The following is a 15635-nucleotide window of genomic DNA, read 5'->3' as shown; positions in this document are numbered from 1 at the left end:
TGTTTCTGCAGAAGTAGTGCCATTTTATTTAACACCCACCCACACAGTGTGGATTCAGTAGTGGGCAGGTGAATGAGATCATTAGTCTGAACAAAATGACTAAGATTCTGCCTAACTTTTTGCACGGTTTCATAGCCTTCATTCATTGTTAGTAATGGGTGATAGTTTGTCAAAATGCAGTGGGTAACAAGTTAAATCAGTATTGGTTTTGCCATATACATATTTCGTAATACAGTGGTCAGTACTGGGTGAACACATGATGATCTATGGTTCTGCTATAGGAGAATTAAATGTTTTTTTCAGAATTCTGGTTTGATGCATATTGGAGATACAGTTCTTGCCTAGATCAAGAGTGTGACTCATGAATGTTGTAGAACAACAGTGGGTACAATAAGAAAGGTGAATATTAATCAGTAGTAAAATCAATGTTTTTTTGTCTTTATTTCAGCAGAATAGGCCCTCCATCCTCTCCTACAGGAGGAGAGAAAGAGGAAAATCCTGCTCTGCTGGCCGAAAATTGTTTCAGGGAACTACTAGGACGAGCAACTTATGGAAATATGAATAATGCTGTCAGACCAGTTTTTGCGTAAGTTGAAAATTCATCAAAGGTCTTAAGAGTTTTTTTTTTATTTCCTCCTCTAATTATGTTGCATTAAATTCCTTCCTCCTTTTCAACCCAAAGGATTCTAGTCATGTTTCTTCAAAAAATTCTCCCTCTTTTAATTTCACCTCTTTGTGTTGCCTATCGATGTTCACATCCCATAGATGACTCTTGCAATCAGTGAAGAGACAAGCCAAGTAAAATACAAGTAGCAACAAAGGAATACTGTGCCCAGATTAATTCATAAAGTTAAGATTTCTACTTTCTTGCAGTTTTCTTCCAAGACCTGCTTTGATATTCTGTGAGGAATATCTTTACAGCTCATTTGGTAGTGAATGGCAGTTATCACAGAATCACAGAATCGTCAAGGTTGGAAAAGACCTTGAAGATCATCCAGTCCAACCGTTAACCTAACATTGACAGTTCCCAACTACACCATATCCCTCAGCGCTATGTCGACTCTACTCTTAAACACCTCCAGGGATGGGGACTTCACCACCTCCCTGGGCAGCCCATTCCAACGCCTAACAACCCGTTCTGTAAAGAACTACTTCCTAATATCTAGTCTAAACCTTCCCTGGCACAACTTGAGGCCATTCCTTCTTGTCCTAGCGCTTATTACTTGGTTAAAGAGACTCATCCCCAGCTCTCTGCAACCTCCTTTCAGGTAGTTGTAGAGGGCGATGAGGTTTCCCCTCAGCCTCCTCTTCTCCAGACTAAACACCCCCAGTTCCCTCAGCCGCTCCTCGTACGACATGTGCTCCAGACCCTTCACCAGCTTCGTTGCCCTTCTCTGGATGCGCTCGAGTCATTCAATGTCCTTTTTGTAGTGAGGGGCCCAAAACTGAACACAGTCATCGAGGTGCGGCCTCACCAGTGCCAAGTACAGGGGTAAGATCCCTTCCCTGTCCCTGCTGGCCACGCTATTTCTGATGCAAGCCAGGATGCCATTGGCCTTCTGGGCACACTGCTGGCTCATGTTCAGCTGGCTGTCAATCAACACCCCCAGGTCCCTCTCTGACTGGCAGCTCTCCAGCCACTCCTCTCCAAGCCTGTAGTGCTGCTGGGGGTTGTTGTGGCTGAAGGGCAGCACCCGGCATTTGGCCTTATTGAACCTCATACAGTTGGCCTCAGCCCATCGCTCCAGCCTGTCCAGGTCTCTCTGCAGAGCCTCCCTACCCTCGAGCAGATCAACACTCCCACCCAACTTGGTGTCATCTGCAACTTACTGAGGGTGCACTCGATCCCCTTGTCTAGATCATCAATAAAGATGTTAAACAGGAGAGACCCCAAAACCGAGCCCTGGGGGACACCACTCGTGACTGGCCACTAACTGGATTTAACTCCGTTCACCACCACTCTTTGGGCCTGGCCATCCAGCCAGTTTTTTACCCAGCAAAGCGTGTGCCCATCCAAGCCACGAGCAGCCAGTTTTGCCAGGAGAATGCTGTGGGAAACGGTGTCAAAGGCCTTACTAAAGTCAAGGTAGACAACATCCACAGCTTTTCCCTCATCCAATAAGCAGGTTGCCCTGTCATGGAAGGAGATCAGGTTTGTCAAGCAGGAACTGCCTTTCATAAACCCATGCTGACTAGGCCTGATCCCCTGGTTGTCCATTATATGACTTTTAATGGCACTCAAGATGACCTGCTCCATGACCTTCCCTGGCACCAAGGTCAGACTGACAGGTCTATAGTTTCCTGGATCCTCCTTTCTGCCTTTCTTGTAGATGGGTGTCACATTTGCCACCCTCCAGTCCAATGGGACCTCCCCAGTTAGCCATGATTTCAGGTAAATCATGGAAGCAGCTTGGCGAGCACATCTGCCAACTCTTTCAGCACCCTTGGGTGTAATCCACCTGGTCCCACAGACTTGTGTGCATCCAAGTGGTGTAGCAGGTCTCTGACCACCTCCTCTTCAACTGTGCTGACGTCAGTCTGCTTCCTCTCCCCATCTCCCAGCTCACGAGGCTGGGTGTCCAGGGAACAGCCAGTTCCACTGCTAAAGACTGAGGCAAAGTAGGCGTTGAGCACCTCAGCCTTTCCCTCTTCCTTAGTTACCATGTTTCTCTCTGCATCCAATAAAGGAGGGAGATTTTCCCTAATCCTCCTTTTGCTGTTAACGAATTTATAGAAACATTTTTTATTCTCCTTAACAGCTGCAGCCAAGTTGAGCTCTAGCTGCGCTTTGGCTCTCCTAATGTTCTCCCTGCATAACTTCACTACGTCTTTGTAGCCTTCATGAGAGACCTGGCCCCTCTTCCAAAGGCGGTGGATTCTCCTTTCGTTCTTGAGACCCAGCCAAAGGTCCCTGTTTAGCCAGGCCAGTCTCCTTCCCCGCCTGCTTGTTTTTCGGCACGTGGGAACATCCTGCTCCTGTGCCTTTAAGACTTCTCTCGAATTATGTCCAGCCTTCCTGGACTCCCATATCCTTCAAGGCAGCCTCCCAAGGGATTTTGTTAATCATTCTTTTGAAGAGGTCAAAGTTAGCCCTCTGGAAGTCTAAGGTGGCAGTTTTACTAACCCCTCTCTTTGTTTCTCCAAGGATCAAAAACTCAATCATCTCACAATCACTGCACCCTAGACGGCCTCCAACCTTTACCTCCCCCACAAGCTCTTCCCTGTTCACAAGAAGCAGGTCCAGGAGGGCGCCTTCCCTGGTCGGCTCACTCACCAGCTGTGTGAGGAAGTGTTGAAAGAACGCAGAGGGAGCCCAGCCATCATTTAATGCACAAAGGCTCAACTTTATTAGTACTCACACTTCTTTTATATCCACAATAATTAGTTCATACATATTGCAAAAAGCGAGCTCCTTATAGGTTGCTAAGGTTAGATACATTGGTTGCTAAGGTTAAATACCAATCTCTCCCCTTATGATTTCTGCAAGGCCTTATACATAGTCCTGCTTCTGTTCTTTGTTCTTCTTTGATACTTTTCGGTATTCTCCCATCACGTCGCCGTTGTCAGCAGTTCCTCGGTGCTGTGCCCTTTCTCACGTAGCCAGTTGTTAGCAAACTGCTCCACATCTCCCCCGTTTTCTTTTTGCACTTGTGCTAAAAATGTTGCAGAGGCAGTCTTCTGCAGGGCCCTTTGCAGAAGACTGACAATACATGGCAACATCAAAAGCACAGTCACAATTACCAAGATCATGACCCCTATAGACTTGATCAGAGATATTAACCATCCAGAAAGTCCCCAACCTTTAAACATCCTTGTTAACCAATCTAATCCGTCCTCTTCTGTTAAATGTTTGACACCATCCTTTAGCTGTTGTATGCTTTTGAAAATAGATTCTGAGTGGTCAGACAAATTCATGCAACACATTCCTTCAAATTCCTCACATCCATGGCCTTGTGCTAAAAGCAAAAAATCAATTGCAGCTCTGTTCTGTAAAGTAGCATGTCTAACACTATCAACATCAGTTAAAAGACCACTTAAAGCTAAAGAAGTAGCGTTAGTCTGTTTGCTAAGCCAACATCCCAACTTATTCAAAGTCGTTAAGGCATTTGCAACACCAACTCCTGGTGCTAATATGGAGGCCGTTATGATCTGGCCTGGATTCCAGAATTCAACGTTATCTCGACAAGAACTTTCAAACCGATGAACGGTCCTTGGGACTCGCTTATGTTTTCGAGTCATATTCAGAATCATTGACACATTTGGTGTTAATAACGTGAGACGTCCGAGGCTACACGGGCCTCCATTCAGTTTAGATGGGACGCCTCCCCAGGCACGATCTCCACAGATTAGAAACACACCAGGAGGTAATGCAAGAGGAACAGCAAAAGATCGTGAGATGTTAGTCGAAGTATAATTGCACCAAGCAGTTGAATTATGATAAGCAGCATTAGTTGCATTCACATTTTGCCCTCTCCGTGTGGTGTTATAGGAGTAATTAAAAAACACACAAGCATCCATTATAACAGAGCCTAGCAACTCTAGTTCTTGGGGTTCTTGCGTAACCTGTGGAAGGTGACTATATACACCATCCCAATTATCTGTACAATTTTTTGGAGAGTTGCAAAGAGAGAAAATCTGAAGGGTTTGTGGGATTGGCCATGTGTCTACTGGCACTCCCACCAAACAGGTGGAGAATGGATTTTCCGGGTTCGCAGTAGAAAGGCACAAGGTTTCTTGATGTGTCATATTTGCCAAAGTTACCCAGACATTCTGCTTGGGTTGTGGAACTACCCATCCTTCAGCCTGATGCAGGTTCCAGCACAGGCCGAACACACCGAGCAGGAACCCAGCGAGGGCCGGCATCTGTAGAGACACAAGCAAATTCCTACCCTTGGTTAATCAATTGTTCTTTGTGCTTCTATCCTTTATTGCTAAGTATCGCCTTTGCATCTGTCCCCACCTACGGGGAGCAATCTGTATCCATGTAGGAATAGCACTATGTATGAAACACTCAGTCTGTAAGCATGCAGATTTTGATTCCTGTTCTAACCGTTGTTTATGATGTTGCAGCCACCAAACGGCCGCTGCAAGGGATAATGACTCTCGATTTTCCCATAAATCAAAACATTCCTGAATCGGTTGTCCAGAAAACTCAGCTAATGCCCTTTGTGGGTTGTCATGAATCCATGTGTTACGACAGTTAATACATATTAACCCAAAATATAGCTGTGATTGGTGTATCCAATATCTTTTTTCACATCCTCCGCAAAACACCTTTACCCACGCTTGATGATCTGGATTGTTGCAGTTTAAACAATTTTGCCCACTTCTTATTACATTCCCATTTAACCACTCAATAATTCTCCATACATCTGACAATGTTGCCCAGTAAAGTGAGTGTCCGAGTAGACCCTCAAGTTGGGTCAAAACCGGCTGAATCTTCAGTCGCTGTCGATGAGCTTGTCTCTCCTCTGGCGTCATTGGGAGGTGCGGCAGGTTTCGCCCATCTCGCTGGAACCCATACAGTGCCTGTTGGTGTAGAAACACAAAGATATCCCCTTTCCCATATTACTACTTTAGCTGGTCCTTTCCACAATCCATCTTTTGGATCCTTATAATTTACCCATATCTCTTTCCTTCCCTCACTTACTTTTGCCTTTTCATAATGTAACATAGCTGGTGGTTGTTCTGCGTCTCCAAATATACACAAGTGATTCATTACAAATAATGTTTTTGCTAATCTTTCTTGTACATCCTGTATTTCCTGATATTTTGTTACATAACGTTTCAAGGTACCATTTGCTCTCTCAACTATGGCCTGTCCTGTGGGAGAATGCGGTATCCCTGTTACATGCTTCACTCCCCACTTGTTTAAAAATCTCTGCATTCGACTTCCGACATATGCTGGTCCATTGTCTGTCTTTATAGTATTCGGGACTCCCATTATTGCAAAACAACATGTTAAGTGTCTGATTACCTGTATGGCCTTTTCCCCACTCTGTGCAGAGGCCCATATATATTTGCTATAAGTATCTATAGTAACATGTACATATTTAAGTCTACCAAAGCTTTGTATGTGAGTCACATCCATTTGCCATACTTCATTAGATTTCATCCCTCTAGGATTGACTCCTATTCCAATACCAACCCCTTTATTGTGAAAACTACAAACAGGGCATGTTTTTACTATGGCCGTGGCCTCCGCCATTGTGATGCCAAACTGTGTTTTTAGCCCTTTTGCATTCTGGTGGAATATGTCATGTGCTTCTTTTGCCAATTTGTCTTTCGGCATGGGAACATGTACAACAGTGGATACCAACTTGTCCGCTCGAGCATTACCTTCCCCAAGTCCTATATCCCATTTATGACTCCTAACATGGATTACAGCATACGGTTGTTCCCTTATTTTTATGGCCCTCTGTAATTGTAAGAACAACTCATAGAGACGCTTATTTTGTACTTCCCTGATTTCTGCATCTTCGATCCTTGCTACTATTCCTGCTACATACATAGAATCAGTTACAATATTCAATGGTTCATTAAACTTAACCATCGCCCAAACTACTGCCAACAGTTCCAAAGTTTGTAGTGTGTCTTGTGCTGTGGCTTTTAATATCTCGTGTTTCCATGTATTATCTTCTTGCCACGTTATAGCTGCTGTCTGAGATTTCTTTCCTGCATCTGTATAAACTGTGATGGCATTCGGAATCGGCGCCTGTTGTCTTTTTGGCTGTTCAATCCAATGTAATTGTCCTAACCATCTCAAAGGTTCCATAGATAATTGATCAGTTGACAACATCATTGGCCCATTTAACATGGCTTCCTGCAATGCTGTGCTATTTGCCAGGTACCATTGCATGGTTTCCTTCTGCATTGGACAGTATATGAATTGAGGTTCTCTTCCACTTATTTGAATAACTCGCACACGACCTTTCTTTACTAAATTTGCTAGTGCCTCAATTTTTTGAAGTAAAGATTTTGACTGTTGTAATGCTGGCGTGATCCATTCTAGCACCCATGTCTCCCCCGTTTTCTTTTTAGACTGCGTAATAGCTCCGAGCAAATGCTGTGAACCCATCCACACAAGTATGTCCAGGGGGAGCTCAGCATCTCTCCGACGCACTTGTCCAGAAGTAATACGGTCCATAATCTGTTGTAGCACTCGTTTCTGGTCTGCTGATAAAGACACCACCTGTGCAGGGTCATTTCCTTTTAACAGTGGTCGTAATTGTTGTAAAAGTTCGTTTGGGATGCCCACTATAGGTTTTAGCCATTGTAAATCTCCTAATAGCTTCTGAGCATCGTGCAGTGTTGAGATTTCAGGATTAATTGTCAATTTTTGTGGTGTTACTATTTGTTTCATCAAAGACAATCCCAAATACTTCCATGGAGCTGTTTTTTGTATCTTTTCTGGTGCAATTACCAATCTTTGCTTTGCAAGGGTGTTTACGATTTCTTTTATCTGTGTTTCTGTAAATGGTTCTTTCTGTGCAAATAATATATCATCCATATAGTGATAAATTATAACATTAGTCCATTTTTGACGTAATGGCTGTAAGGCTGCATCTACAAAAATCTGACATAAAGTTGGACTATTTCTCATTCCTTGTGGTAAAACTGTCCATTCAAACCGTTGATCTGGCCCTTCTCTATTTATTGTTGGTAAAGTGAAAGCAAATCGGCGCATGTCCTTTTCATGAAGCGGAATCGTAAAGAAACAATCTTTTAAGTCCACAATCAATATAGGCCATTCATAAGGTAACATAGCTGGATTCGGCATACCTGGTTGTAAAGCCCCCATTGGTTCCATTTGTTTGTTTACTTCCCTAAGGTCATGCAAAAGTCGATATTTGCCTGATTTCTTTTTTATGACAAATATCGGAGTATTCCAAGGACTAGTAGATAATCTTAAATGTCCTTGCTGATATTGTTCTTGTACTAGCAGGTGTGCTTGCTCAAGACTTTCCCTTTTTAGTGGCCATTGCTTTACCCATATTGGATCGTCAGATGTCCAAGTTATAGGGATCGGGAAAGTCCAAGCAATGGCCATTAGAATAAATGATGATCGTTTGTCAAAACTATTCCCATTTGTGCTAACACATCTCTTCCAATTAAACAGTTTACCCCTGGAGGTAATTGCACTACAGCAAGCACCGCTGTGACTGTTTGTCCTTCAATTGTTAATTGTTAATTGTTAATTCGATTAGCTAAAGTTAAACCACCCACGCCAGTAATGGTGGTGGTATGCTCTTGTAACGGCCAGCCTTGTGGCCAAGAAGAAGGCGACAGTACGCTGGAATCTGCGCCTGTGTCTAACAACCCTTCCACAGTTATTGCGTTACCTTGAAATGACAGGTGAACAGTCTTTCTGGGTCTCGTACTCAGATTCAGTGTTAGCAGGGTCAGGCCTCCTGTAGATCCGAAGCCTTTGTTTCCGCGACTCTTTTCAGTCACTGGTCGTATTGTTTGAGTCACTTGTGGCAAGGGCACCAGCTGTGCAATCCGTTGTCCCTGTGCAATCTTTACTGGTGGATTCAGTGTATATGCCATAATATAGATTTCACCTTCATAATCTGCATCAATAACTCCCGGTAAAACAAATAGTCCACATTGTGATGCTGATGATCTTCCTAATAATAAAGCTCCCATGGCTCTCCCATTAATAATGATAGGTCCTCGTACATTCGTAGATATTGTTTGAGGATTATTTGTTAACAGGATAACATCTACTGCTGCTGCCAGGTCCAACCCGAGACTTCCCCGGGTGGCGGGTTGAAGGACTGCGCTGCGGCTGCAATTTTCGTCATTGCGCGGCGGCCGGCGAACGCGCTCCGTGTGGAGTTTCCCGACCGTCTGCGGCAAACCCCCTCATTATGGGAGTTGGATCGGCAAGTTTGACACCATACATTTCTGGCTGTACAACTCTTTCGTACATGCCCTGGAGCTCCGCATCGGTAACACCGCAGCTGCCCCTTTTGAGGTGTTTGCACTTTAACTGCTGCTGCTGCTGAAGTCTGGAGAGGCGCAAGGGCTGCCATAACCTGACTTTGAGTAGCCTGAGCCTGTTCTTTCATTCCTTCCCCTAATTTCTTTATTGCCTCTACAAGAAAAGCCTGAGGTCCAGTGGGTATCGATGACGCCTTTTCAAGTGCCTCCTCTACAGTCCAATTTGCCCTTAATGTATTCAATAAACTCTTTGTAGCAGGATTGCCATTTTGCAAAATACATTGTTTTAAGAGAGCACCCTGCATATGGATAGGTACTCTTGCTCTTTCAATTGCATTTACCAACTTATCTACAAAACTGCCCAAAGTTTCTTCTCTCCCTTGCTTAATTCCCATATACATTGGAACTCCGCCTGGTTCTTTCACTTGCTCTATGGCTTCTCTCACTAACCTCATTGCCTCTCTCACTTTATCCGGACCGAGCAGTGCTTGAGCTTCTACTCTAGCATAAGGTCCTAACCCCATTAATTCATCCATTGTAATCCCTTGTAATGGATCTCCTGCTTGCCGCTGTATCGCTACCGATTCTAATACTCTCGCTTGCCAATGCGCATTAAACAACAACCACTGACTAGGAGAGAAAATTAACTTTGCTATACCCCGACAATCTGCAGGCAAAAGAAGTTGAGTGCTCCAGAGATAATCTAACATTTGACGAACCGGTTCACCAGTAACACCATAAGAACTCACTGTAGAGCGCAATTGTGACAAAAGCTTCCAATCTAATGCCGTAACAGTAGCATTTATTCCACCAGCTGGGTTCGGCTGAAACTGAACTGGAAAAGCCATTGCTGTTGCCATCTGAGTCATCGCCTCATCCCCTTTTTCTAACCCCTCTCGTGCCAATGCATTCCAAGCCCAACACCTTTCTTTAGCGATCTCTATCCCCAGCCCATCTTCTGAGCCAGGAGTAGAATTCTCGCTTTCCGGCGTCACAGTGTGGCTGGACGCGTCAGGGCTACTCAGGGCGGGGGCGGGGGGAGCGGTAGGGAGAACTCGTTCTGAGCTTTCCTGTCCCGTCTCTTCGGAACGTAAAGGTGGTAAAACAAGCTCACAAAACGTAGGCGGTAATGGCCACCTAGTTTCCTCCTCCCCATATCTGGTGTTTTTCTCTTTTGCCGCAACTGCGCTCTGTGCAGCTCTTTTTTCCGCCTGATACCTTAGCAATTCATTATGAACCATCCTCCATAACTTTCCCAACTTTTTTGCTGTCTTATCATCGTTCAATGTTAATTCCCATAACTTATCTCCAAATTTTCGCCATTCCGATAACTCATGAACTGTATGTGGATTAATAAAACAACCTTGCTCTACCCCATAAGCTAAAAGCCCCTGAAGATCCTTTTTTACATCTATTCCCTCAACCCGGCGTTGTGTCAGCCAGGATGCAAATAAATCATATGCTGCTTGCCTGTCCATACCTGAATTTTTCCGTTGCAGCCTTTCCAGGTCTCAGCAGCACGTATCAGCAGGGTTCACCTCTTATGACACCCTGGGCGCGGGCCTTTTCTCTTATTTCAGTCGCCTTTCGCCGTCCTCGCTGCTTAAGGACCTGAACCACTTTCTCTGGTCTTTATCCTTCGTGGTGCCTTATACGTCCTTTGGCACGGATCACGTCGGGGTCACCATTTGTTGAAAGGACGCAGAGGGAGCCCAGCCATCATTTAATGCACAAAGGCTCAACTTTATTAGTACTCACACTTCTTTTATATCCACAATAATTAGTTCATACATATTGCAAAAAGCGAGCTCCTTATAGGTTGCTAAGGTTAGATACATTGGTTGCTAAGGTTAAATACCAATCTCTCCCCTTATGATTTCTGCAAGGCCTTATACATAGTCCTGCTTCTGTTCTTTGTTCTTCTTTGATACTTTTCGGTATTCTCCCATCACGTCGCCGTTGTCAGCAGTTCCTCGGTGCTGTGCCCTTTCTCACGTAGCCAGTTGTTAGCAAACTGCTCCACAAGGAAGTTATCCTCCACACATTCCAGGAACCTCCTGGATTTTTCCCTCTCTGCTGTGCTGTGATCCCAGCAGATACCCGGGAGGTTAAAGTCCCCCACAAGAAAAATGGCAAGTGACTGTGAGATTTCTCCCAACTGTTTATAGAAAGCTTCATCCACCTCACTGCTTTGGTTGGGGATCTATAGCAGACTCCCACAGCAAGATCTGCTTTATTGGCCCTTAACCTAATCCAAACACTCAACCCCGTTATCATTATACTTGATTTCTGAGCTGTCATAGCATTCTCTTACATACAGGGCCACTCCACCACCTCTCCTTCCCTGTCTATCCCTCCTGAAGAGCTTGTAGCCATCGATTGCAGCACTCCAGTCGTGTGAGGCATCCCACCACGTTTCTGTTATAGCTACTATGTCATAGTTCTTGTGCTGCATCATGGCTTCAAGCTCCCCCTGTTTGTTGCTCATACTGTGTGCATTGGTATAGATGCACACAGTATGCACGTAACGCACAAATGCACACAGTACAAATTATAGCTGATGTATTGACTATCAGGTCCAGTGTTTTTCAGTTCTCTGCATTGCCCCACTTGCTTGCTTAAAAAATGTGGTGTGAAAAAAGCTGCAAGCATTTAGACCTTAAATCTGCTTCTTTCACCTCTGCTAGTGTCTACAAAGTAGACATGTTCTCAGGAGAAATCTTTGCAAGAAGCTCTAGACTTGGTGATACTGCTTTCAAACCCTGACTTTTCCTGGTGATGAGGAGACCTGCTTGCTCCTTGTTGTAGATTTTCAAAATACCTACCTGTTACAGGAATATCTAGTCTTAGATGGCCTAGTTCTTCCCACAGAGACTAAGTACTCCATTCATATACTGAAAGACTTTCAACTGAGGTACTGAAAGCCATTTTCAAGTTACTACTGATAAGAACAGAAATGCAAAAAGAAGATAGGGTAGATATTGAGAGTAGAAAACTTTTGTAGCCCCTTGTTTTTCACCCAGAAGCATTAAATGCAAATAACTGTGCTATTATCTTACTTTCCATGTGTACCTGTTATACCAATCTGATAGGAATTTAACTTGCAAAATTGAGTGTTTTACTAAAATATTTTCATCCTTTCCTACATTTAAGATTTGCATTCCTCCAAAATACCTGCCACTAGAGTGAACATTTAGGTACTAAACAGTCTGAATGAACTATTTGGAACTATATTGCAGCTGCTTTCTTACCATTTTAAAGTTCCTTTTATGGGCTTATCTTAAAACTTTATCAGCATGTGCAGTTACTTCAGTCTTCTGAATCATTTCAGCATCATGGAAGTTTCCCTCATATTATTCCTGATTCCCTAGATTAGAGTTAGTGCATGGTTTGGGAATTCAGAAGGTGTCACACTGGCATTTCCTGTGGCAGATCCAAAGCTGGGTGTTATTCAGGGTGTTATTTCTAGCTTAATTTCTTACTTGCTATGATCCTAAGGAACGACTTGAGTCTTTGTGCACCTCTATATGCCGTATGCTGCATTTGTGTGCTGAAATCAGTAGATAATGACCCAGAATATATTATCTCTTTGATGAATAAAGAGTCTTTGTGGTCACCAATTTTGTGTTCCATTTTGAGGAAGAATTGCCAAATAAATTTATCTTTTTATAAGTAACTGCTGTAAACGTTTAGTATTTTTGAAGAACAAGAGATGCAGAAAATGCAATTTCCAAGCTTCTTTTCCTAAACAAAAAGGGAGTGCTCTATCTAATCAGCTTCACTTTGTGACTGAGCAGAACTGGTAGAATGGAAGTTTGAGATAGCGTGTCCTTTGCACTTCGTCTGATTGAAAATTTAAATTTGATTTATCTTATTTTTCCTTCCAGTTTTTAAAGGGGGTGTACAGGAAAGACGGGGAGGACTCTATATCAGAGAGTGTAGTGATAAGACAAGGGGTAATGGTTTTAAACTGAAAAATGGTAGATTTGGATTAGAGATAAGGAAGTTCTTCACTGTGAGGGTGGTGAGACACTGGAAGAGGTTGCCCAGAGGGGTTGTGGATGCCCCCTCCCTGGTAGTGTTCAAGGCCAGGTTGGACGGGGCTTTGAACAACCTGGTCTAGTGGAAGGTGTACCTGCCCATGGCAGGGAGGTTGGAACTAGATGACTTTAAGGTTCCTTCCAACCCAAACCATTCTATCTATGAGTGTATGAAAAACCTGCCTTAGTTTATGTATACTTGATTAGAAATCACTTTTTCCTAACAGTTTTCAATAATTTCCCAGCTTTTAAAAAAGCTCTGGAAATAAAGATAAGGCCACTTATGGCAGTGCTAACACTGAAGATGCAGGGTCAGTTCCCCACTTGAAGGCTTGCTTTATGTGGCATTGGAATACCAGTCAACATGCTGTCACTTCTTTACAAAACTGAGTGAATGTGCTTCACGTAAGCTGAGTACATTCAACAGTTGAGGGATTTAAATGTAACGAAGATAGTTGAAACCTGAAGTCGGTCTCCTGGTTTGGATTTGGATTGACCTTAATTCTTGCCTTTGGCAAGAAATCTCCATGGTTATAAGTGTCTACATGTAGTAGCTAGAAACTCAGATTCTTATTTTTTAATGAAATCTGTCAGATCAATCTGGCAAACTGCTTAATGACAGACAAAAGTTTTATAGTACTATGATATGAAAGAATTTTGTATTTTGTGTCAACAGTCACAAGCTATTTAGACTTACTTAGCATGAATTTGCGATGGTGACTAGATTAGGCAGATCCAGAGGGATACAGAAATCTAGTGAACATAAGCAACTTCCCAAGTATAACAAGTTACACCCTATTCATTTCACTGTATTTCCATTCTTGTGAGTTATCACATCATCTGTGCAAGGGTTTTGAATATCAAAAGTCTGGTGTTTAACATTCTTTCAGCAAACATGATGCCTGAGAAGATTATTTTATATATTCCCATGCATGCCTCAGTTTTGCTTTCTAATCATCAGTATCAATTTATCATTTTTTACTGTAAGGATTGCTTGCACGTGTGACAACGTGAGTGAATTCTGGGACTGTTAGTGGCTCTCACTCCATAAAGTAGTAGTTTGCACTAGTGGTTCTGCTGTTCCTTTTAATTTGAGAAACCTAATTGTGTTCATTTGCTACATATATGCAGCAGACTCAATGGAAGGCAAGTTTGGCATTTGTTAATCCAGCAATAAAATGTTTTGCAATCTCATTTAGATATTCTTTATTAAAAGAAATGTAATTGGATAAAAAATAGGCAAGATGTGACTTGATTTTAACTAAACTAAGTGCACCATGTTGAAAATACCATTTACTATCTTCTACAAAAACAAAACTACATTGAATACACTGCCTGCATTATGAGGTGTAAAATATATCACCTACAGTAATCTAATACTCCTTTTCTTAGGAGGAAGATTCCATTATACAAAGTATGCTGCCCATTGAGCTGTTGCACAAAACACTAACCTAGGCTGTCATCTTCCCCCTGCTGTCTTCCCATCAGTTCAGCTACCTGAAGCAGATAATACTTTGCTTTTCTGGAAAAATGAAAACTATATGTCTTGTTTTGAGGGGAAAGGTTTTTAAAAAAAACCTTGATATAAGATGTAGTTGACCATAATCTGCCTGAATGGATCTTTGGGGCAGGTAAAGAGGAACTGTCAAAGGTAACAGAGAATGTATGCTACCCTGAAAGATTAAAGGATCACTTCCAATCAGGAGAATATAGTGGAGAGTATGATTTTGTACTTGATGGACTGTACTGGAGTGATATTAGGGAGAAAGATGGCATGAATAAATATATTATGAGCTGCTAAGCCTTGAAGGATTTAAAGAGGTAATTTCGTTTGTCTTTCTACCCCAAGGCAGTTTTAGATATACCTGCGTGTTTAGAATGTGCACAAGAAAGGCAGCTATCCCCAGCACGTAGTCCAGTTTAATATTTAGTAATGCAAATATGCTGTTATCTTGGCAGACAAACACCTTAAATTCCTGGAATTCTTTCCTGCAGGGATTTCTAATAAAGGTATGTAATGTGTCAAAATGGCAGTATGGTTTTTTTAAGCTCTGTGGTAGACTGCAAGATAAATTTAGGGCATGGGAGAGGGTAGCTTTATGCCAGTGAGTTTAATCAACCTTGAAGGAGACCTGTGTACTCAGTTAGGTCACTGGGCTTGGTAGCAGCTGGACAGTGAGTTAAATGAGACCTCCAGATTCTAGGCAAAGTTAATTAAAGCATCCAGTCAGTCCTCCTGTGTTCAGAATACTGACATCTTTCACCTGCGTGCTTTCAAGTTTGTTATTTGAAGCATCTTTATACGTTTACTACATTCTTTGGGAAAGGGCAGACCAATACTGATTCTGTAGCTGAGCTACCTATTTAGAAACTCTACCTAAATTCAGTTTCTGTAAGAAAGTCTTGTTGGTTTGGGGGGATTTTTTGTTGTTTGTTGGTGGGCTTGGTTTTGTTGGGTTTGGGTTTGGTTTTTTTTAACCTAAATCATACCAGTGAAAAGGCATTCAAAATTTCTTTTATCAGTCTTCTAGATTTAAAAATGCATTTATTTTTGTCCTGCTTTTCCAGGTACTCAGAACTCCTTTTTGGAAAATTTGATGTGTGCCCTATTCATAGCGTTCATCATAGTGCTTAAGCAGAATTCATTGC

At 42.7% G+C, this 15635-nt stretch overlaps 1 protein-coding gene across 7 annotated transcripts in view; it reads left to right on the top strand.

The window, feature by feature from the left end:
- EFR3A (EFR3 homolog A) overlaps positions 1–15635 on the top strand; it is a 102685-nt gene that overhangs the window by 52503 nt on the left and 34547 nt on the right. For 6 of the 7 annotated variants that reach the window (XM_074840069.1, XM_074840043.1, XM_074840250.1 and 3 more), the window contains one exon: positions 449–586. In XM_074840069.1, the coding sequence (XP_074696170.1) occupies positions 449–586 (138 nt within the window). The remainder of the gene's footprint in view (positions 1–448; positions 587–15635) is intronic. The other variant, XM_074839896.1, reaches the window with a different exon arrangement.

The sequence above is a fragment of the Strix aluco genome, chromosome 1, assembly GCF_031877795.1.
Source record: "Strix aluco isolate bStrAlu1 chromosome 1, bStrAlu1.hap1, whole genome shotgun sequence".
Lineage (NCBI taxonomy): Eukaryota > Metazoa > Chordata > Aves > Strigiformes > Strigidae > Strix > Strix aluco.
The sequence above is the reverse complement of the archived record's forward strand: the minus strand, read 5'-3'. Positions and strand labels throughout refer to the sequence as shown.